Below are 22073 nucleotides of genomic sequence, written 5' to 3'. Positions count from 1 at the left end.
AAAGAAAAGCGTTATGCCCCATCAATGCCAAGACCAAAACTGCGCCTTTGTACTATTACTAGGACTGTAAAAAATATATATATTTATATATCTTGACAATGGCATTAAAAAATGAATATTCCTATCTTAAACCCCGACTTATTTTGGAAATATGTTGCAGCTAAATTTAATAGCACAAATTTTGATCGCGGCATAGTTTTGACGCACTTTCAACTTGAAGAGACTCCAATAGTTTTTCCCTTTTCATCCTGACATTCTTTTTTCTTATTTTTCTCTTTATTACGTGTTTATCATGGTCCGAGTGTTAGGTCTAATCTTGTCGCAAAAAATGTTCACTTTGTTGTTATCAATGCCATTCAAGACAGTAATAATTCAAATTCTAAGAATTATTGGAATGAATAGCCCAAGTTGATGCACAATCGGAAATATTATAGTAGTAACATGTCAAGATATGGTTTTATTCCAATGATGAGTCTTATCTGCTTTTATGGTACGGCAGTGAAAATGAACGTTATAATTTTAAATTATTTTTAAAGAAAATGAGTTCAAATGAAGAATATTAAAATATTCTGCCCGACCAAGATTTAATCACATAGTGTCTCTTTTTCTTTAGGATGTTTCCCAAAAAGCACTACGCGTTTAATGATGCGGACACAACAAGCAACGCGATGGGCCCCGGCGCGCATGTGCGTAAAAGCGAAACGCACGGAGCCAAGTGTGCACATTCGGCACTGCGCGGCAAACGCCGGATGAAAGCCAACGACAGAGAGCGTCACCGGATGCATAACCTCAACTCAGCTCTCAACAAGCTCAGAAACATTTTACCAGCCGTGCCGGAGGATGCCGGAAAAATGACGAAAATTGAAACTCTGCGCTTCGCACACAACTACATCTGGGCCCTGACGGAGATGTTGCGCATTGGGCAACAGGCGCCGGATAGCGCAGCTGCCTCGGACTGGGCTCTTCCTCATCGGGTTGAGACGCACTCCACACAAGATGATGTGAATTGTTGTGCTCCACCTTGTTTTTATCATGAGCTACTCTACAGTGACACAGAACTCTGTCACGGGTGGCGATAGTAAAACAACCTGGACGGAGTACAGCAGTCATCTCGACCAGTCAAGAAATCAGGCATTGCACTTAAAAAAATATTTATTTCAACCGATAAAAAACTTTTTGAGATTGTTTGTAATATAGTTCTATCCAATAAAAAATACAAAACGATGCATGTTGTTTCCAATGAGTCATTAAGTTTTTCTTCTAATAAAAAAGCATGATAAACATTCAAAGGCCAAAAGATTCTATTCCTGTAATACTGCACTTAACATCATTCAAATCAATAGCAAAACAGGAATTAATTAAGTGTTGTCATATTGCGTATATTCCAACATTCTTGTGTGCAAAACGCCATACGCTTGCCTGCACACTTTAAAGACAATTGGTTCAAAAATAACCAAGGTTGGTTAAAGAATTGACTGCTCTAGTGAATCTGACCCAATTTGTCTTGTGTTGTATTGCAGCATATACAATCCTCTAAAGAGTTTTTATTTAAAATACCCCGAAATTGGTTGTTAAAAACAAACAAGAACAGTAATGTCTTTCTTTCAAAAAACAACCCCACAAAACAAACGAAACAAAAATAGTTTACTTTTTACGGAATTCCCCCTGATAAACTAGAGTAACTTAACCAAGAATAAAAAGCAATTAGGCAATTGTTTTACCAATCCCAAAATTGTATTGGGCAAACAAATACACCAAAATCTGGTTGCATTGTACAAAAAATAGGTTGCATTCCTTTAACCAAACCTTAGTAATGGGGTAAAAAACAATTTTGCTGAAAATTCTGTTTAAACACAACCCAAAATTGTTTTGTTGTAACCCCCAAAAGACTAATAATTAGGTTGTTTATCCATAAAACTAAACAGCAACAAAAAACTTTTTTAATTTTAAAAATTACCCCATAACTGTGTTGGTTTTAGAAAACCTATTTAGGTTGATTGTTTAAATTGGCTTGGGGTAGACCTGCACATCAAAAAAGACTGTATTCTTGAGGAAAAAAGGGGTAATTTTTTATCCCTGAAAAAATCTGATAATTCAGTTTTAACAAACCCCCGGAAATGGTTTACGTCTAAACTAAAAACATTAAGATCATTTGTCTATAAAACCAAAACCAAATAAACAAAAAACTAACCCTATTCTTTATTTATTGAAAGAAGCTCAAAGAAACCCCTTTTTAAAGAACTACTCCATACCGGTTTTAGTAAAATCAACAAATTTAAGTCGGTTGTTAAAATTGGGTTGGTGTCAAGTCCCCTCAGAAACAGTTGCCTGATTTGTACTCAACAACCCAGAAAGTTCTACCCAATCAATCCAACTAGTTAGTCCATTTTTCACATAACTTGGGTTGTTATTGACCCGAATGTTTTTAGAGTGCACAAAAAGTGCGCCGAAACTGAAGCAAAATGCCTTGAAGTGTTTTAAAACTAGTGTGCAGTCCAAGGCTATAAAGTCCATGGTGTCCTCTACTTGGGGAAGACGGTGACCACGTCGTAGCCTTCGGGCGGAGTCATGCGCTGGCGTGCGTGCGTTTCGCAGTAAATTAGCTCCTCCACGAAGAAATGTCCTTTTTGTTTCAAGTTGACGTCGCAGTCGGTGCACGTGTAGCACTCCGGGTGGCGGAATTTATCGCGCAGCTTCACCATCATCCCCCTGAGGCACATAAGTCACCATTTCAACCTTTAAACGTACAATATTTGACCACTAGATGGCACAGCATCTATATTGTCTCATGTTTAAACCAGAGCCAAGTGAACACAGCATAACAGCAAGATGCCAGTCAAACATGGCAGCAACTAGAGGTATGGATTCAGCTTTGTAAAACAAATTCCTGATTTCTCGACCTATGAATATTTATAAAAATTAACATTGAAATGAAACATATGATTGTTCATGTATTTTAGCTGTTTTTCCAAATCAATATTTTTTTATTGAATGAAGGTTTTTTTGAACCACTCAGATACACCAAATATTACACTGTCCCTTTAAGACAGGTTAACATCACTTTACTCTTGAATAAAAGCAAATGGAATTAAAAATACTGTTTATTCTTTTACTTTAATTGAAATTTTGCTAATATGGACAACTGTTGGTATATTACTCATTCCTGTAAAAATAATATATCATATTTACTTTTTAGTTCTTTTATTTGGCATCAGGCATGTTTTGACAGATGCTAAGGGTATTTTAAAGAAATATTGAACCAATACATTTTTTCCTCAAACTCCGGAGTCACAGTCAGACATAAATTATTTTAAATTAATTGCCAGAACCAGTTTCATGTCTTTTTTTCATGCATCTTCCAAAACGCTTGTTCTCACTAGGGTTGGAGGCGTGCTGTAGCCCATCCTTGCCGACTTTAGGCAGCTTGTTTAATGGAACACCGTGTAATACTTTACCACTAGATGTCACTGTATTGTGTGCTGGAACTGAAAACAAGCGCTACTAAGCACAAGGAAAAACGCAAACGAGAAAGACTCAAAGTGACCAAACTGCACCGTTTTTCTTCTTGTTCTTTTCACAAGCCTTTCACAAGTATTTGGTTTTGGGGGTACCCGTAGCAGCATGATAGAGGACAATCATGACACTTATTTATTGTCGGGCCGCATCTAATGTAAAATGAATACGAATTTCTTGACTTATATTCAAAAAAATGCCAGTATAAATGATGTGTGTATTTTCTTGCTTAGTATTAAAATAATAGTTTGTAATTGAATGAAGTGGTTTTTTTTACCACTAGAAGGCGCTAAATAATAAACAGTGTCCCTTTAAGTATCTGAATTCCAACTTAAAGTTGTGTACAGAAAGAAATAACGCTGAGGTAAACCAGGTTGGTTGTAAAAGGCCAAAGGATGGCGCAAGAGTAGCAGACTAGATGGTGCGTTTACCAGCTTTAAAACCCCAAAAGGGGGAAATACCTTCCTTAAAGGCTTAACTACTTACACAACTCCTGATCCGCATTTATCACAGATGGGGAGCTTCTCAGCATTTCCAATGGAAGAGCCAATTTTCGTTGTGGGGGCTTTTACACTCCTGAACCCTGATGGTTTTTCAGAATTACCTACACACGCCAGACGAAAACAGTTCAAACCATAAATCTTTAGACTTTTTAAAAATTCTTAAATGAAAAATAAATTAAAGAAATAGCTGCTAATCTTGCGTACCAGTCTCTAGTATCTCCTGAAGCACCATGAAGGAAGCAGACTGCCGGGGGGGCTCGTCAGACTCCTGGTTCTCTTGCAGCATTTTGTACACCTCCGAATCTGCTGCTATGGCCGGTCGTTTGGGGGATTTTGATGGATCTGCAGCTCTAAAAATGCAAGTACCGACGGATGAATATGTTTGTTTTAGCGACAAACAGAACTCCAAGAAACAAAACTGTTATTCGGACTGTTGACATAATAACCAGGAGCGGCAGCCTTTCCAGCAGTTCCGTGTTATTTCGCTCTTTTTGTGATTTATTGTTTAAGTGTCTGCTTCTATCGGCGGTGTTTTTTGTTTTACTTTCTATCCTATCGTTATGGGTTGTAACACACAAAAATGTGTTTATTCGAGAAATCAACTCCTTGCACTGAAGAATTCTCGTGCCAGCGTGATGAGAGGGCCCTATCGTGGATGCAGAGCCGGAGCTAAGGCTAAGCTGCTAGCGACGTTATAAGTCTTTGGTACCGTCTGTAATCATGGTAAATGTGAACTCTCTACCAAATAAGACTGACGAACAGGCTGTGCTGGTGAAAAACAAAGCGTACAGGGAGTGCGGTTTTCTGTGTTTTACGGAAACGTGCTCACGTCTAGCATCCCGGACGCTAACGTGGAGCTACCCGGAGCTACCCGGCTTCAGCGCTGCTAGGGACAGAGACACAAAAGCCTACGGGAAGAGGAGACGAGGTGAACTCGCTATCTACGTGAACACGAGGTGGTGTAACCCTGGGCACAAAGATTTCCATCTGCCGCAGGGACGTCGAACCTTTGGACTAGCGTGTGACGTCATCCACTCCGCTGTCGCTAACTACAACACAGCACTCCGAGGCCATTCTGTTAATCTGTGACTACACAACAAAAACATACTGCTGGAAGTTTGAATTTCCTTACGGGGATGAATAAAGTATCTATCTATAACATTGCAACACACGAAAATTCCGCTGAACTGGTCTAGCAAACAATTCCTTACAATGATAAAATCTAAATAATATGATTTTTGAGGCAGAAGCCCTTTCTTGGCGGGCAACATATTGATTTATTATTCGATTACTTAATAGCACTTCAAATCACTAGTTAATACACACCTCTAAAAATACACTTCTTTATGCAGATGCTGTTGGACTATAACTAGCTTAACATGCAACATCCAAACCCTTTCTGACCCCATCATTTAAACAGTGTAGGACCGACTTAAAAGGGAAACAAAAAAAATTGGCCGAACTTGCGTTTCTTGAGCAAAGGCATACTTTTTTTTCAGACCAAATTTTTGAAGGTGAACCACAAGCTGAAAAAAAAAATTGTATTCCCGGTGTGGGGTTTTACATTTTGAACATAATTTTGTAAAGACAAGCTTTAATTATTCTCATTTTCATTGTAGGGGCTGTGGCTCAGGAGGTAGACCGGTAAATTATTGAGGCAATTTTTTTTTCAGGTCGACTTTGTCATGTATCCATTTTTTTCTTTTAATGTCACTATATTTTTAAGTTATTTTTCCTACTACAATAAGAATGTGAATTGACACGTTTCCCTTAAAACAAATAAGTAATTGTCATGATGACTGATTAGTATCACCTGTGCCTGCTTGTTTGGCAACAGCCGCTGCGGGCTACCTGATTGGATCTCTGTCCTTTTTAAGCTCAGTCCTTCACTTGCCTGTTGTCAGTGCGTCAGTGAACCTCTGTTTCTACAAAGCAAGCACTTTGACTTTGACCGTCTGTCCCGCTTTTTGCACCCGTCCGTTCCTGATTTCCCAGTTTGTCTCCGGCTACGATCCGTTTTTTGACCCCGAACCACATTTTGCTCTCCCGTCCCGGCTATCGACCTGTTTTTTCCGTCTTCGACACCACGATCTCCCGCTCCGGAAGATCCACTTCCGCATTCGGAACACGTTCCGATTCTGTGAGCGGCTTGCTTCCCGTGTCCAGCGAGCACTGGATCGCGGGCGCCGCCTTTTCTCTTTATCTCAATAAACTTGGGAGAAACGTTACGCGGTTGGGTCTACCCTTCGTGCTGGTTGTGACAGTAATTAAATTATTTACTCGGGATTACGAGTATCTAGCGCAGATAATTATACAAAATAGCAATCCCCTGCCACCTATTTATATAGAAGAGTGTTACGGTTACTCTCTTGATCACTTAAAGATAACACAGAAACTCAAAAATGAAATGCTTTTTTGCAAATAATTATAAAGTTGCTATCAAAAGGAATAATTTCCTGGAGCACGCCTGACAAGGTCTAACTATTTGAGAAATACTGCGGTCGGCCACTTCCTGTATATGGTGGCTGAAGTTTGCCAGATTGTTTAAACATTAGAATTTTAAAGTCTGCAATGTGAAGTTGTGTTGTATCAATTGAAATGTGTCACTGCGCATATTGTCATAATTGCGATAGTTTTCTAGTTAAATCATTTTTATTCTTTCAATCAAGTTATTCATTTAGTGGTAATTAATGCACCTTATGATTATCCATGTATTCGGATATAGTTATTTACTCATTTACTTTGTTCCATTGCACCTTTTCATTTAGTTGTTATACACTCTCTACATTTTTCTAATTGGTGTTTTGACTTACTATTGGGAGGGAGGCCTTGCTTTCAATCGAAAGACCTGCAGGATTCAGTCTGGACAAAGGACTGGTCTGAAACTTGGATTTGGGGAATTTTCCATCGACTTATGTTTTGTTTTTTGTCATTGTCTACATTGTTCTACCCCTTTGGTACATAAATGATTGGCAGCCATTTTGAAAGTTCACTTGTTAAACCATAACCGCCTCATTTGGTACTCCAGTGCAGAATATTCAGTTTTATTTGTTTAATTGTAGTAAAAATCTCAACGGAACTGCTTGTCCAGGACTCTTTTTACCAGTTTTGTCTTGCGACCCCGATGTTAATTTGAACATGAGGAGAAAAAAGGCTGTTCTTCTTCAGTTGATAGCAATGAAATTAGTTACAATTTGGTATTGCCTGTGTTCAAGTTTAGTACTCAATTGTATAGTGTAGAGGTAGACTTTCTTCTCGTGTTATTTATCTATCTATCTACCTTGGTCATATCCCTCAAGAGGGGTGACCGACAGCAAGACAAACACATACAATAACAAAGAAAATAAAAGGGAAAAATAGCAAAAAAAAACACATAAAAAAATGTTTGGACCATGGTCAACCCAAATGCCCAAACACCCAAACAAGTTAGGCACCTCGGCACCTAAGTTGGTCATGCTTTCGTCCCTCCAGATGAAACGGGACACAATAAAGCGGCCAAGTCACTCAGGTCAGGGTGACACAACACACTCTTTTGTTCGACGTGTTGCAACCAGAAAATAGTTTCGAATACTCCGATCAGTGTGATGCGGAATGTTTCTTACACGTTCTCGGGTTCAATGGTGGCTGCGGAGGTTTTGACTTCGTCCACAGCCGTGTTGAAGTTCTTGATATTCTCCGACGAGTAGAGGCCAGCGGGGTTGTTGTACTGGTTGGTTACAACCTTTGAACCGAAGCTGGAGAATGGCAGAGCACTCCTGTTGTGAGCGGAGCCTATTTGTTTCACTTCCTGCAATAAAAAAAAAAAAAAAAAAGTATTAGTATAGTATAGTATAGAAACCATGTCAAGTGAGACTTTAAGGGGCATCACTGCAATGTGCTCATGTTTCAAGCATCCACAATGACAAGATTACGGAGCAAACAGAATGACTGCAAGCTGAGTCACAGATCAAGCAAGTCATGACACAATCACTTGGAAAAAAAACAAAAGGGTGACGGGGCATCCGAGTGACAAAATGCAGACAGGCAATCAACACACGTGTTGGTGACAAAATCTCACAGCAACTTAAAACGTGTGTCCTGCAGGGGACAGGCCACGCGTCATGGCAAAACAAGCCACTGGCCTGCGCTTTCCACTCGGTAGGCAGGAACTGAGTCTTGCGTCAGAGCTTGGCAGATAAAACTACTGTCGCCTAGGAAACATCCTGTTGGGGAAGTAAACAATGACTTCATCTTTGGCCGCAGGGGTGCGGCCAGGAAAAAGTTCAAACTTGTAGAAAACGACACGACTACCGGTAAGTTGAGTGTGGGGGGATTTCTCTTTAAATTAAAGACGCCAGCATATCATTGTGAAAGATCCAGTTGTGATGTTGAGTCTGAGGTCACGCACCCGTGGCTCTGACGCCAGATTCATCTTGTAGGGATGCGACTTGCCTTCTTCTGATGACAGTGGAGACCACAACTTATTTTCTGATCTGAAACATAATGGAAATGAATCAAGTTCACCATCAGGAAACTACAAAGTGTGTCTAATTGCATTTTAAAGTGCCGCATTGTGAGCTAATCAGAAAAAAATACAGTGTTAGCAATGACTAGATAATATACCGCAGAAATAAGATGAAAAAAAGTCTTCAAATTCGTCTTTCCTACGTTATGAAGACAAACGGGGGAAAAATAATTTAAATTGGTTTAAGAGCAGATTATTTTACAACTTGATTTAATTTAACCAAACTGCCTGGTTAGTGAGGGGCACAGTTCTGAGGTCACAAGATCGAACCCTCTTGAGTGGAGTTTGCATGCTCTCCCCGCCGGTCCAAATTGCCCCTAGGTGTGAACGAGTGAGTGAGTTTTCTGTCTCTGTGTGCTCTGGGATTGGCTGGCAATCATTTCAGGGTGTCCCCTGCCAACTCCCAAAAGATAGCTAGGATGTCCTCCAGCACCCCCGCGACCCTACTGAGGATAAGCGGTGCAGATAATGGATGAAAGGATGGATGGATGCCTGGTTAGTCTTGCATGAATAACCCACCTGAAAATTGTTATATTTCATTTAAAATAATAAAAACAGTCCATTTATTTCAAATGAAATCTTATCTAAAATCTGAATGTTTGTTTTGTTCCGTTTAGCTGGAGAAAAAAAGCCTTTGTGATAATTTACATAACAGCAAAAACCTGTTATGTTTATTTAAAAAAACTAACTCATTCAAACTGTTAAAAAGAAATCTGGTTTAGTACAAAAATTATAAAATTGAGTGTAAAAAACCTCCTAAATAATAATAAATAAATGACCCCGAATCCAATAGTTGATGACATACAAAAGATTCAAAATTATTTATAGTTTGTAAAAGCTAAACAGTGGGGAAAAAAACCCAATTAATATTGAAATTTGTGCATACAAAAACAACTCACCAAAATGGTTTATTTAAAAACAAAGCATGCCGGAGAATTGGTTGCTTTTATTCTAAAGGTCATCCTGCAAGGGGGATTACTACTTGTGAGTCCCCTTCTCCAGGTTTCTTATTTTCCTCGTGCTGAGGTTTTGAGATTTTCCGTGTCCCCGTGTTGGTTTAAGATCAGGGGATGTGCGGGATGGTGTAATTGTAACCTGTGCGGTCCATTGAGACATTTTGGGATTAACATTGAGATATTTTGGGATTAACAGCTATACAAAAAATAAAAATAAAAAAATGACTTGACTCAAGTAGGATAGACAGTACAAGAGTTTACAATTGCAAATCCATTAAGTGTAAATCCTTTTACACCGAAACATATTCCTTTAGAAATAATTGTACCGAGTATGGGGGGAATATTTGTGTAGCAAAAGCACTAATGGTTACAACTACATTTATGTTGTATATTTTTACTTTGGATCTTTATTATATAGAGAGATGATTCAACAAAATGTTGAACAATTTTGCATAATCGTATCCCCAGGATTGCAAGTTAGCCGTGAGTCTTTTGAGTGTTTACAAGGCTTGATGAACACTTACCTGTCTATAGAGAGTGTCATCTCCTGTATGCAGCCCTTAATTTTATTCTGCGCCTCCAAGTGAGTCATGTTGTCTGTTGCCTCACCATCAATAGCTAAGATGGTGTCACCAATACAGAGGTTGGCCTCTGCTGCTTTGCTTCCAGGTGTCACCTGTATTTAACATGGGTAAAAAATTGCAGTTACTTTGGATAAATGACCTTTACCCACTAACCTTAATGTGTGTCTGTGTTTATAGTGCACACACGGTTGCCTAAAGGGTTGATACAATTGAAAATAAAGCCGCTAAAGACCAAAAAAAAACTCTTGCCAAGCTTAGGAATTTGCACTCTTGTTTAATAGGAGCAGTTAAACACAAAAAAGCTCCACTAAAACCAACAAAGCTTGTAAAACATTCACACTTATTAGCCGCTACATGCTTATTAAAGAAAGGTGTCTCCTGCGTGGTGCTCACGGTCACAAGGTTGCCCTTCAAGACCACCTGAACCCACGGACTGTTTCTGAAGGTATCTAACGGGTCATTGTGATTTTCTATTTCTCATTGTTGACTGAGCCTATTCTAACCTCAAATAATGACAACCAAGTAACAACACAGGAATGACACGGCAATAACAAAGTAATGACACGTAATAACAGTTATAACTATGTAATGACAAATAACACAGTAATAACATGGTAGTTTCGAAATGCATATTAAATAAGTTACTCTTTGCGCTAATTAGTAACAAAGAGGAGATCGATGCTTTAAAAAGAATCCCTAATTCAAGATTAGTTCAGATGGTCTGGTTTGCCTTGAGATAATACTAATTTTACACATGATTATATTTTAATATAAATATAAACGTGGATTTTTGTGAAATGTTTTTAACATTGACAAACTTGGTTGAGAGGCATTTAGGGACCCTGGGACGAAATTGTTTTAAAACATGGACAATAGAGATTAAGCAATAACAAATCAAGTTACAACAACATTTTGAAGAAACTCTTTTAAATAACTACACATCAAGACCTCACAATTAAATTTGAACCACAACAACAAGACAACCTCTAGCAAAAAGCATGATACAAAACACATGTGGCGCTAGCTAGACGCTAGAAGACAACTAAAACGCACCATTAATTTTACAAGACAAGCCCCCACTCCGATCACAGGTAGCGAAGTTGAGTTAACCAGTTGGGCCAGTTAATTTAATTTGTTCCACTAAACTTGGGAGGAGTTCAGGTGAGTTTTAAGCAACTGATGGTCAGCATTTAACGATCTAAACTTACCCGGGAAATCGTCAGCGGTTGCTCGAAGTCTTTTCCTCCCACCAGCCTAAATCCCCATGGCCCAGGACCCTGTACCACTATCCGCAAAGGCATATTTAAAGTTTCGTGGCGTGGAAATAAATCGAAATGCGTCTGTGGAAGCTGTCACTCGTTTGGATCGTTTACACGAATGACCTGCTAGGTAATCAATGGCAGAAGAGGATTGCAGGCACGAAGGGGGCGGGGCCTCAGGTTAGGAGGAGGACTAGGTTTGGGAAACCTTCTCAGTGAGGATTTGATGATCGTTTATTATAAATAGACGCATGACTCGCATTTATTTGTGAGAAGGAAATACAGTAAATCTGACGCAAGAAACGCGATTTGATTCACTTTAAAGAAGTATTTCCTTGACTAAAAGTGTAACGTTTGATTTCAAAGTGCCCAATCTGTGTTTAAAAATACACATAAAACCCTCGATTAGGCTCTCTGTTACTTTTAAACGATCTCAGACACCGTTGATGCGGGCTTGACTGGCCTGCGGGTGCCGTCACTGGTGCCTGCTACAAGCAAGTTTACCATTTATGGAAGAGCTTTAATCCCAGGATGTGGAATGTGCCGCTCCCAAATCTTGAATTCCTTCCAGTTTTGCTCTTCAACTGGAATCAGAGCTTCCGTGTTGGATGAAAAAAAAAATTGTGTACCAAATATTCAAAGTTCTCAAACCTTGTGAGGACTTGGGAATCGTTTTGTATATAAGTATATATTCAGTACACAAAATAACATTAAAACCCCAGTAATATTTGACCACTAGATGGTACTGTATTGTTTAATGCGAACAAAAAACAGTGCCAAGAGCACAGCTTAGCAGCAAGATACCAGACAAACATAGCGGCAACTTCTAGGTAAGGGATTCCACTATGTAAAATAAATCCAAATTTCTTGACATATGAATTTTTTTTTCAAAAAAAAAAAAAACATGGGTATGGTAGTTCATACGTTTTATCCTAGTATTCAAGTTAATGTTTTTTTTTTACTGAAGGAGGAGGTCCTAAATATTCCACACTGTCCATTAAAGCAGAGATAGATAGGTTTATTTTGAGGACAGTCAAATATCAATTATATATATATATTACTAAAGAAATGTATATGACACTTCATATATTTATTGTTATTTATATTTTATGTTTTTATTCAATATTACCTTTTATACTTTTTCCCTTATTATTTTAATTTGTGGTATTTTATCATGGAAATTTTCTTGCACATCTATTCTATTCTATTTTATTCTATTCTATTCTATTCTTCTCTCAGAACGAAGGCTTCGGACCGGAACATAGGGGGAAATCAGATCTGAAAGATATGCGGGAGCAAGTCCACGTATGATTTTGTATAATATTAAGAGAACCTTGTAATCACATCTTAGGCTAACAGGCAGCCAATGCAGGCTAGCCAAAATCGGCGTGATGTGATCGGACTTTTTTGTCCTAGTTAAAAGCCTCGCTGCAGCATTTTGTACAGGCTGAAGACTCTTGGTTCTGGATTTCGGGAGACCGGAGAGTAGTGCATTACAGTAATCGAGACGGGAGGTAACAAACGTGTGAATTATAATCTCCGCATCCGACTGAGACAGCATAGGACGAATTTTAGCAATGTTGCGAAGATGAAAGAAAGCGGTTCTAGTAATTTTCTTCACATGTGTTTGAAAGGACAGATCTGGGTCAAACATGACACCTAAATTTTTAACTGAGTTGCTCTGTGTAATGTGACATTTGTCAATGTTCACAGCAGTTTTTGAGTATAAGACGCAAGCAATTGAGTGACATCCACTCTTTTATCTCAGTGAGGCAGGCCTCCAAATTTCCACAATTTAGTGTGGCAGATTCCTCCAACAGAATATATAGTTGAATGTCATCTGCGTAGCTGTGGAAACTGATATTATACTTGCGAATAATATCACCTAATGGCAGCATGTAAATGCTGAAAAGAAGGGGGCCAAGCACTGAACCCTGCGGAACACCACAGGTAACACTAAAGGGCTCACATGTCATTTCGCCATATTTAACACAGTGCATCCTATCTGTGCAGTCCTTAGAGACTCTTTGTGATTAAGGGCTATACCAATAAAAATGACTTGACTTGACTATTCAATTACAAATGTAATTGTTTCAAAAAGTTAAGCAAACATATCATGAACAACAAATCCATAGCAGTGTATATAATCTTTATTTTAATATTGTCAATGCAACAACACTGCAAATTGAAATGAAGAAAACATCCCCCCCTCCCACCGCATTTTATGTGTCACAAAAAAAAAATACAACCGTACTATAGAACTACATGAGAAAAGCATGGTAACAGAAACATGTCATGGATACATTTAAGAAATACGTACTTCTGAATGTAAACCAGGCACAAATCTGCATCAAACATAGGGCATCACAAATGCATGATAATGTTCCTATGCATCAAACCTCTTGCGCTGGGTAACATCCCCACACTGTGGCAAAATCCTTCAGGTAGATAAAATGCTGCGTGTGGGCGAAAAGCTTACGCTCTCGCCATATGCAATCTATTTCTTATTTTACATATTTACAATCCTTCCTATGTTCCGTGTTAACTGGGGTTCTCACGGCACATTTTCATACACTGGATCACATTCAAATATCATACATTCATACATCCTGTGATGTGTTATGACGCAAATCAGGGGTCACCAACATGTTTGAAACTCAGAACAATTTCTTTAGTACTGATTATCTGCTCATGAGGTTGTGCAGGGAAATCTATTTGATAACGTATACTATTTGATGAAGCTCTTTTGGATTGCACTGCAAAAATGATCAAATAAATCAAATAAAGTAAAAATTATGTTTATGCGTTTCCCAATTTCTACCTCCAAAAAAAACTAAATGAAAAAGGTAGAATGTACTCAAATAAAATTGTGTTCGACTGGGTGATTTTATTTGCTCAATTTAATATTCTTTTTTTTTCTAGATGTAATAAAACATGAAAAAACAGATTTAACATAAAGTAAAATCCAAAATTACAGTAAAACTATTATTCAAAATAAAAAACCTGTATTACCTCCAGAGCCACAGTGACCACAAACGATACAAAAACCATCATTTTCTGATTTGTAAAAAAGAACAAAATAAAAAATAGAAAAAGGTGATTTTTAGTAAAATATATTATATATTTTGTTCCACTGCAGAAATACTTTTTTTTCTCAATTTAAATATTTTTGGTAATTTTTCTGGAAAAATAACTCTAAAAAACAAATAAAAAATTAAAGTAAAATTCAAAAGTACAGCAAAATTAGTCACCATAACCTATATTACCCACTGAGCCACAGAGATCAGGAATGAGAAGAAAAAACTTTACAGTATACTGTCAATTTAGGGGATATCTTAAATTAAAATGACATAAAACAATAAAACTGGTGCCGGGAATCGATTTTTAAATATTTCTGACGGACAGTGTGCCTCGAGAAGTGTGCCAGGTCTCAAAAATGTTTGGGGAAACACTGTTATATAAGACACCGATCATGTTCACAATTTCTCATGACAGCTAGAAATCAGATGCTAACAATATATAAAAAAACCTTCGACTAACATTTTCCGTGGTTTATATTTTGAAATCTTCAAAAAAATTCTCAGTGATTGGTGGCCCCTGTTGGTGACCCCTGACATAAGCTATTATTTTTGCCATGAAAAACAGCTGTTGGTTTATCTGGTTCCCTACAAAATATAACCCAAACCAGAAGCTCTAGTTAGAAAACGATTTTGGCCATTAGCACAGAATAAAACATGCTTCTCTAAGTGCTCTAAAAGGCACACTCCTACAGTATATCGTGACGGTCAGGAAGAAACACTTGATTTTTGCCTGAAAAAGCAAAGTGCAGATTGCTACAAAGATCTTAGTGAATACACAAACCATTTTGTGTGACACTCATCACTTCACAAATGGAGCTAATAGCGGCTATTCTTCCATACTCCGGTTAACACTGAAGGGCTAGTGATAGTCTGGCAATACTTGGTTAGATATTTACTCATAAAACATTCATACCGTATAAATAATGATATTTTATCTCAGCTGCTCTATAAGCAACAAGCAATAAGGATAATTGTGAGTATTTATAATAAACAGTTTGTGAAGGACAGCTCATTGTTGGTGAGAAGAAGCATCTGGTGTTCGATATTTGGAACAAGAGTAGGAAATCACAGCCATCACACCGGCTTTTGGATGACAAAGTTTCATACGTGATTTAGACATTTTACTTATAGAAGTTACGGATATACAGTATAGATATCTCTCTTTCAAAGGCCTCTTACAGTAGGTTGCTGTACAGATTTACAGGATGTGGATTTACAATCCCATCAAGGATGTTGTTAAATATAATTACTTTATCAGATTATTATTTTGTGTGCTTTAAAAACCTAATAGGGAATCCTGTGATTCATTTCTGGGAAATACTTGCCAGAACTTCAAGGTTACCATCAAAAGCAGAGATTTCAAATAGTTAATGCTTAAGCTAATGTCTGAAATTATTTGCAATATTTACATGGTGTACCTCGACTATATTATGAGACAGTTGTCGTTGCGAAAAAATGTCTTTCAGAGAAAGAAAGAGAACGTTTGGGTTAATCATTTCCAAATAATGGCCCTGAAAGTTGTAAAAACATTGTTTGCATTCAATTTGATAAGAATGGGGTAAATGACACAAAACAGAAATAAAATTCCAGTAATAAAATAAATGACTTCTTTTATGGAGGCCCAAGTCTAGCGCAAAGTGCAATTGAGTTGTGTGCACGGGTTGAGTTTTCCTTCGACATTTTATTGTGAAAAGGCGCAGTGAGTTATTTCAATTTGCATTTGTAGTGTTGCATTCTTTCTACACCAGGGGTCGGGAACCTACGGCTCACTAGCCATATATGGCTCTGTTCATGAATAAATAAGGCTCGGAGACAAAATTAATACCATGCAAATATTCTCCAGATTGTTCCAACAACGCAAGAGCAAAGTCTTTTGTGGTGCACGCAAAGCCAAATCGACATCAAATCCCAATACGGTCCTGTCCAGTATATATAGGGTACAGATGCTCCCCTACTTACGACCATTCGACTTCCGAAAAACGGTGAATACGAACGGTTTTTTCAGGATGTGGAAAAATATCCGAACATTGCTGTAAGTTAGATTTTGTATTGTTTTCACCATTTTCCTAGTTCGTGTGTAAACATTCTATACTGTATCTCCAGTGCACTAAGAACTTTGACATTTTTATTGTTTAATATCTCGTGCATCTATTCGATATGGGTGGTGTAAAGTGTGAAGAAGAGGCGAGCCGTTTATTTTGAAATGAAAGTGGAATAAAAAAGCTTGATGCAGTTGAGAAAATGGTTGAATCGCTTTTTTTCAGCCACTTTCTACCTCGGAGGAGGAAGTCGCCTAACTCTTGAAGCCCATCTTCCATAAGTAAGTTAAACTTTATTTATCTTTGTAGAGCATATTATTTTATCACATTTTTATTTTTTAGCACAAAACAATACAGGTTACTTATACAAGCCTTAAACATACTTATACAAACCTTAAATATCCAAAATATAGCACTGAAGCAACTTATGAACAAATTAAACTTACGAACAATCGTCCGGAACCTATTTTGTTCGTAAGAAGGGCAGCGTCTGTAAATTTCTTAGTTTTCGGTCAGACCGTACATCGCTGAGGAATCCTTTATATGGAAGCTCATTAAATAATCCATGTTCACTGTTGAGACACTTTACGAGCTTGAAAAAGGTTGGAGACCCCTGGTGTAGTCCTACAGAAAATGAGTGCTAAAAGCCAAAGTGAAGAATACAAACTACGAAGACTCAAAGACACCAAACTGAATCGTTTTTCTTTTTGCCAAGGTGTGAGATTTTTTTGGGTGTCTGTAGCAACAAGATAGAGGCCAATTATGTCTGTTCCCTCTCTAGGTGAGGCTCATGTTATTTTAAATAAATGCAAATATCTCAAACCAGAGTATCTAAAAAAGGCACGTTTGCATGACAGTTGATGCATTTATGCTTATTCTTTGAATCTATATTGCGTTTCTAATGGATTAAGTTGGTTTTTAACCACTCTGATATGTGCTGAATAATAAACACTGTTAATAATTTTTAGTGAAAGAGCATAAATCTGTCAGCTGATTGCTGGTCTGCTTCAGCTTGAGTTCGGGGGGGCGGCAGACTGGTCGCCATGGCGACCGTGACAAAATCAAATAAATTGTATCCCGAAACATTGCAACAAAAACTTTGCTCTCAGCAAGATTATACATTACTGTAAACATTTCCATAAATCACGTGTTTAACTGTATTTGTTCGTAATTGGAAATAAACAATAGGAAAGAGGTCATTTTAAAAAAAATTGTACGAATTAAAACTGGTGACTAGCCTTGAGGTTTGCCAGGGTTGTAAATAGAAACCGTACTTTGATCATGGAAGGTAAAGCTTGGTCAGCCAAATTGTTTAACAAACTGCACTTATCCTTTAAAGAAACGTACATTTTCACGTTCATGTTGATAAAAATGGGGCACGTGTGAACTAAATGACATGAATAGATTGGAAGCTTGATCAGTATGGTTAAAAAAATATCTCGTGGTAGATTTTCACAGGAAATATATTCGTGTGCTATAGTTTTGGACTTGAGTATAAAACCATCTTCACTGTGCATTTTTCCAAAGACCAAATTTGAAAAAAAATCCTCATCTGATCCCACAGCCATGCTTGATGCGAAACAGTTGAGTTGTGTCACTTTACAGTTTCACCTCTTTCACGTAATTTCCGGGGAAAGTGCCAAACTGATTTGTCCTCTTTGAGGTACCTAAAAAGAAACAGAATCCATAATCAGCTACAGGTTTGTAAAACATTGAAAATCATATTTCAGAATAGATAAAAACAATTTTCAGATTTAAAGTTTTTTCTTCCTACCTAATTTAGGGGCCATTTTTAAACAATATTCTTGTCATACATAAAACCCGCTGTTACTGCAAGTGTGCAGCAGATGGCACTAATAAACGATAAATAACCAAGGAACAAGAAACATTGTCGATACAAAAATTAGCATGCTCCATTTTGTATTTATTTTATTTTTGTAGTTTTTATAGAAAATGCGTATTTTGTAATTTGCTATAAACTGGTGTAGTGAACTACATACTACAATGGGTCTCTACATACAGGCCACTCTATGAGAATTTGTAGATACGAAATGTCTCTTGAAAACACCCGACATATGAGGTAAAATACAATATACGAGCATTTCCAGGCGCTACCACTAGAGGGCAAAGTGCTCAGACTGCTCAACGTCAGCCGCTTAGCTTGTTCCGGTTGGCACGTGCACTTGCTGCCATAGAGACCTGGTCCTACGCACTTGTTTTGTGTTTTTTTTTTTTTTTAATCCAGATTTTTACCTGGGTCGGGCCTAAAATGTTAAGCATTACATTCGGGTCAGGCCATTATCCAGCCGTCATTGTTCTTCTTGGTCTCTGCCGCTCAGGATTATTAAAGACGTACCGTATTTTCCGCACTATAAGGCGCACCTAAAAGCCTTTATTTTTGTCAAAAGCTGACCGTGCGCCTTATAATACAGTGCGCCTTATTTATGGATCAATATTAATTTGCAAAGTCTTGCAACTAACTTGCCGCCGCCGACTAGATTTTCCCCCGAACGCCAAGTAGTCCGCGGTGTATGCTGGGATTTATTTACCGGCGTTTCATTGGCTAACCAATGTGTCAATCATCATTTGAATGGATCACTATTGGCTAAAGTTATTCGGAGGTCAAGGGGAGGATCCTTTTTATCATTTACAGGCTGGTATTGGCTTAAACGCCAAAACAAAGCCTGCAATTGGCCAAAAAAGATGAATAGCACGTGGCTGACGGCATACAGAAAGCATTTTTTTACTATTTTGTATTTGTAAATATTTTATTCTCCTGGATTTACTAAACTCACGGATATAAGAGGACCACGGCTGCACATTATTATGAACACAACGACTTCGGTAAACTACTCTGGCTTTCTATATTATCCCTGAATCTTGTTTCAGACTGAACTCGATGTTTCTGTGATAAGCGGTGCAGATAATGGATGGAATTGAGTGTCTATTTTTAAATTAAACTCAATTCCAAGTGTTTATTGTCATATATACAGTAAAGTTGCGAGCGAAAAAGAAAATAGAAACTAAGGAATGGTTGGCATTTCTTGAATCCCAAGACTTTAACCTTCCGAATTATGGAACGATGCATTTGAGTGACATCGTACGGACACCGCATCCGCACGTGTTCTCGACACGTATTTGCGTCTTTGCAAGCTTTGGGAATGTTAAGGGCGTACTAAGTTTGACTGAACTATCTGACTGTTTTGTCGATGTTCCCATTATAATCCGGTGCGTCTTATGTATGTCAAAAATAGGACCAAAAGCTATTTTTTCGGGGTGCGCCCTATAACCCGGTGCGCCTTATAGTGCGGAAAATACGGTACTTCTGCTGTGATTTATGGTCCAATTTTTAACCCATCAAAAAAAAAAGGGCGGCCTCAAATGTTCAGGCAACACTTAAAAATAATCCTTAAATGATGGAAAATTGACAGTTAATGTAACCTCAGCAGAGGCAGAAATATAAAAAATGCAAATGTTTATACAGTCTTGTTTAACTTAGATTTTGTTTCAAATACAGGCTTGAATTTCTTCTCATAAATCACTTCTCCTCCTCCCGAGTCCTCACCAGTAAACTATAAAAGTTTGAGTTTGCTTCAGGCTCTGTCGCACAAGTCAGGTTAAATGGTCAGGCCTGGGCTGAGTTGGGCTTTAATACTTGCTTGCATGGGTCGAGTCGGGCTAGTTTTTTTAGGCCCGATCTTACCTCTGATCCACCTCAATTAGCATCCGCTGACATCCTCCGTGCTAAGCTTTCATAATGAACTTGCATTTTATTTTGTTATTAACATCTTATTCATATTATTAAAATGGTAAATGGTCTGCCTTTACATAGCGCTTTTCAAGTCACTGAAGACCTCCCAAAGTGCTGAGGCACCTCCCTGCCTAACGGGTCCATTAGAGGTTCAATGTCTTGCCCAAGGACACTTTAACATTTACCCGGAGGTGCTGGGAACCGAACCTGCAACCCACTGGTCCCAAGACGATGCACTTCACTTTTGAGCTACTATCAACCCAATGTTATTACTGTATTTTTATTTTCAATTTCTATCTGAATATCTTTTTAGTGAACAGGAAGATGTGTTTTAAGCCATATAGGTTTAACTTAGAAGGTTTTGGGAGTTTGGGAACAAAATAACTGGTTTTCAGTTATTTCAAATGGGAAAAATCTATTCCAGATACGAGAAACTCAAGATACGAGCTTGATCCGGGAACAAATTAATCTCATATGTAGAGGGGACACTGTATTTGGTAGCACTGATCAGATGTGTGCTTAGTCTGTTTTGACCCAATGAGACGTAACACGACAGTGTTTTAGTACGCCGAGTTTACGGACCCTCAATGAGGAGTATCCCTATATGGATGAGTTGTATGTGACATAGGAAGATTTACTGCATACGGCAGGAATGTGAGGCTCGTAGTACATACCAACAAACCAGCCGTCATCACACTTTTCCATGACGCTGACGAGATCTCCCTCCTGCAGCTCCAGCTCGTCTTCATTCTGCGGCGCATAACAGTACAGAGCCTGGAAACTGGAGTAGAGAGAATGAGACACTGAGTGCGTTCAAGTAAATACTGTACATTCAGTTGCTTTTCCGACAGTTGTCCACTTAAAAATAGGAGTAAGCTTTTTTTTTGGAGCAGCTATATACGCTTGTGTCGTACATGTCTTCCGCTCTGGGACAGTGGTACCTCTTCTTACAAGCTCATTTAGAATTGCACATGTAATGAGTGCATTTTTCCGATACGAAATAATCAAAAACTAAAAAGCAAGCAATTTAATCCTAAATAGCAAAGATATTTCTTCCTGATCACTAAAAACACATTGAAATAGTAATGAAACATTAAAAATACAGTAATAAGATAAATTTGATGATATTAACGAAATAAAACGCAAGTTCATTCTGAATGAATTTGTGCACGTGCTGTGGAAGAAAAGGGAAGGGGGGTCAGCTAAAAAAAATAATAATATATCAGACAGAGATGCTAAGCCCACCCTGGTTATGGTATCCATGTATCACACGGGGAGCAAATAGGGCGGTCGAAACAACAGCGAGCGACTCTTCAGTCGCTATTCCTGATAGCATAGCCATATTATTTCTTCCTTATTATGCAAACTAAGCACAAAAGACAGTAGAAAATGCTCTCAACTATCATTTAAAGAGTTATATTTATGGCATCAAGGTGTTAAAAAACGCTAATAACCTTGTGAGAGTGGATGCAAAATGTTTAATATCTATGAGAAGTCCAAAGCCACGTACGTACACGTAGAAAGAGATTCAGATTTGTGAGGGATAAAGGTATATAGAGGAGATAATGATTTACAAGTTTTACTTTATTTAACAAATGCCACCTTCACTTGTATTTGTTGTTGTCATGAGCTAACGAGGGCGCAGTGATATACTCAAAGAAAGGGCAAGTAAAACGCCCGCAGTAACGTACAAACTTATCTCAGTGACAAATAACCGACCAAACACCAGCATAGGGGCCGGTCACACAGACATTCGCGGCTGAATCACGGCCAGAAATTTCTGCCTGTGAGGCGGACGCTATTGGACGCTTTGAGATCGCCATACAGACGAGATAAAGCAGTGCTTAACATGCGGTCGGAAATTCGCGCGCGCGGAGAGCGTGG

General features: G+C 38.2%; 2 protein-coding genes across 4 annotated transcripts in view; both read right to left on the bottom strand.

Moving 5' to 3' along the window:
• Positions 1–1579: 1579 nt before the first annotated feature.
• On the bottom strand, positions 1580–11542 carry pdlim1 (PDZ and LIM domain 1 (elfin)). The gene is made up of 7 exons (XM_088351464.1): positions 11269–11542; positions 10001–10152; positions 8404–8488; positions 7619–7803; positions 4221–4366; positions 4000–4117; positions 1580–2709 (listed from the first exon to the last, which is right to left on the bottom strand). Exons 1-7 carry the CDS (start codon positions 11359–11361, stop codon positions 2523–2525), a joined length of 966 nt encoding a protein of 321 aa, XP_088207590.1. The 5' UTR covers positions 11362–11542; the 3' UTR covers positions 1580–2522.
• A 1998-nt stretch (positions 11543–13540) lies between these two features.
• Positions 13541–22073, bottom strand: part of sorbs1 (sorbin and SH3 domain containing 1) — a 90748-nt gene continuing 82215 nt past the window's right edge. For all 3 annotated transcript variants that reach the window (XM_088350859.1, XM_088350856.1, XM_088350858.1), the window contains 2 exons: positions 20864–20970; positions 13541–18105 (listed from right to left, as the gene is read on the bottom strand). In XM_088350859.1, coding sequence (XP_088206985.1) covers positions 18038–18105; positions 20864–20970 — 175 coding nt within the window. In that variant the 3' untranslated portion in view covers positions 13541–18037. The remainder of the gene's footprint in view (positions 18106–20863; positions 20971–22073) is intronic.

The sequence above is a fragment of the Urocampus carinirostris genome, chromosome 13 (assembly GCF_059441175.1).
Source record: "Urocampus carinirostris isolate Australia breed hairy pipefish chromosome 13, RoL_Ucar_1.0, whole genome shotgun sequence".
NCBI classification, from domain to species: Eukaryota; Metazoa; Chordata; class Actinopteri; order Syngnathiformes; family Syngnathidae; genus Urocampus; species Urocampus carinirostris.
The sequence above is the reverse complement of the archived record's forward strand: the minus strand, read 5'-3'. Positions and strand labels throughout refer to the sequence as shown.

Excerpts from the sequence above, each read along its gene's own strand:
- pdlim1 (XM_088351464.1), bottom strand. The coding sequence starts at position 11,361 with ATGCCTTTGCGGATAGTGGTACAGGGTCCTGGGCCATGGGGATTTAGG. Across the intron at positions 4,367-7,618 it reads ACCATTGAACCCGAGAACGT|AGCTGCAGATCCATCAAAAT; the intron begins GTAAGAAACATT and ends TTGCATTTTTAG. Across the intron at positions 2,710-3,999 it reads AAATGCGGATCAGGAGTTGT|GGGGATGATGGTGAAGCTGC; the intron begins GTAAGTAGTTAA and ends TATGTGCCTCAG.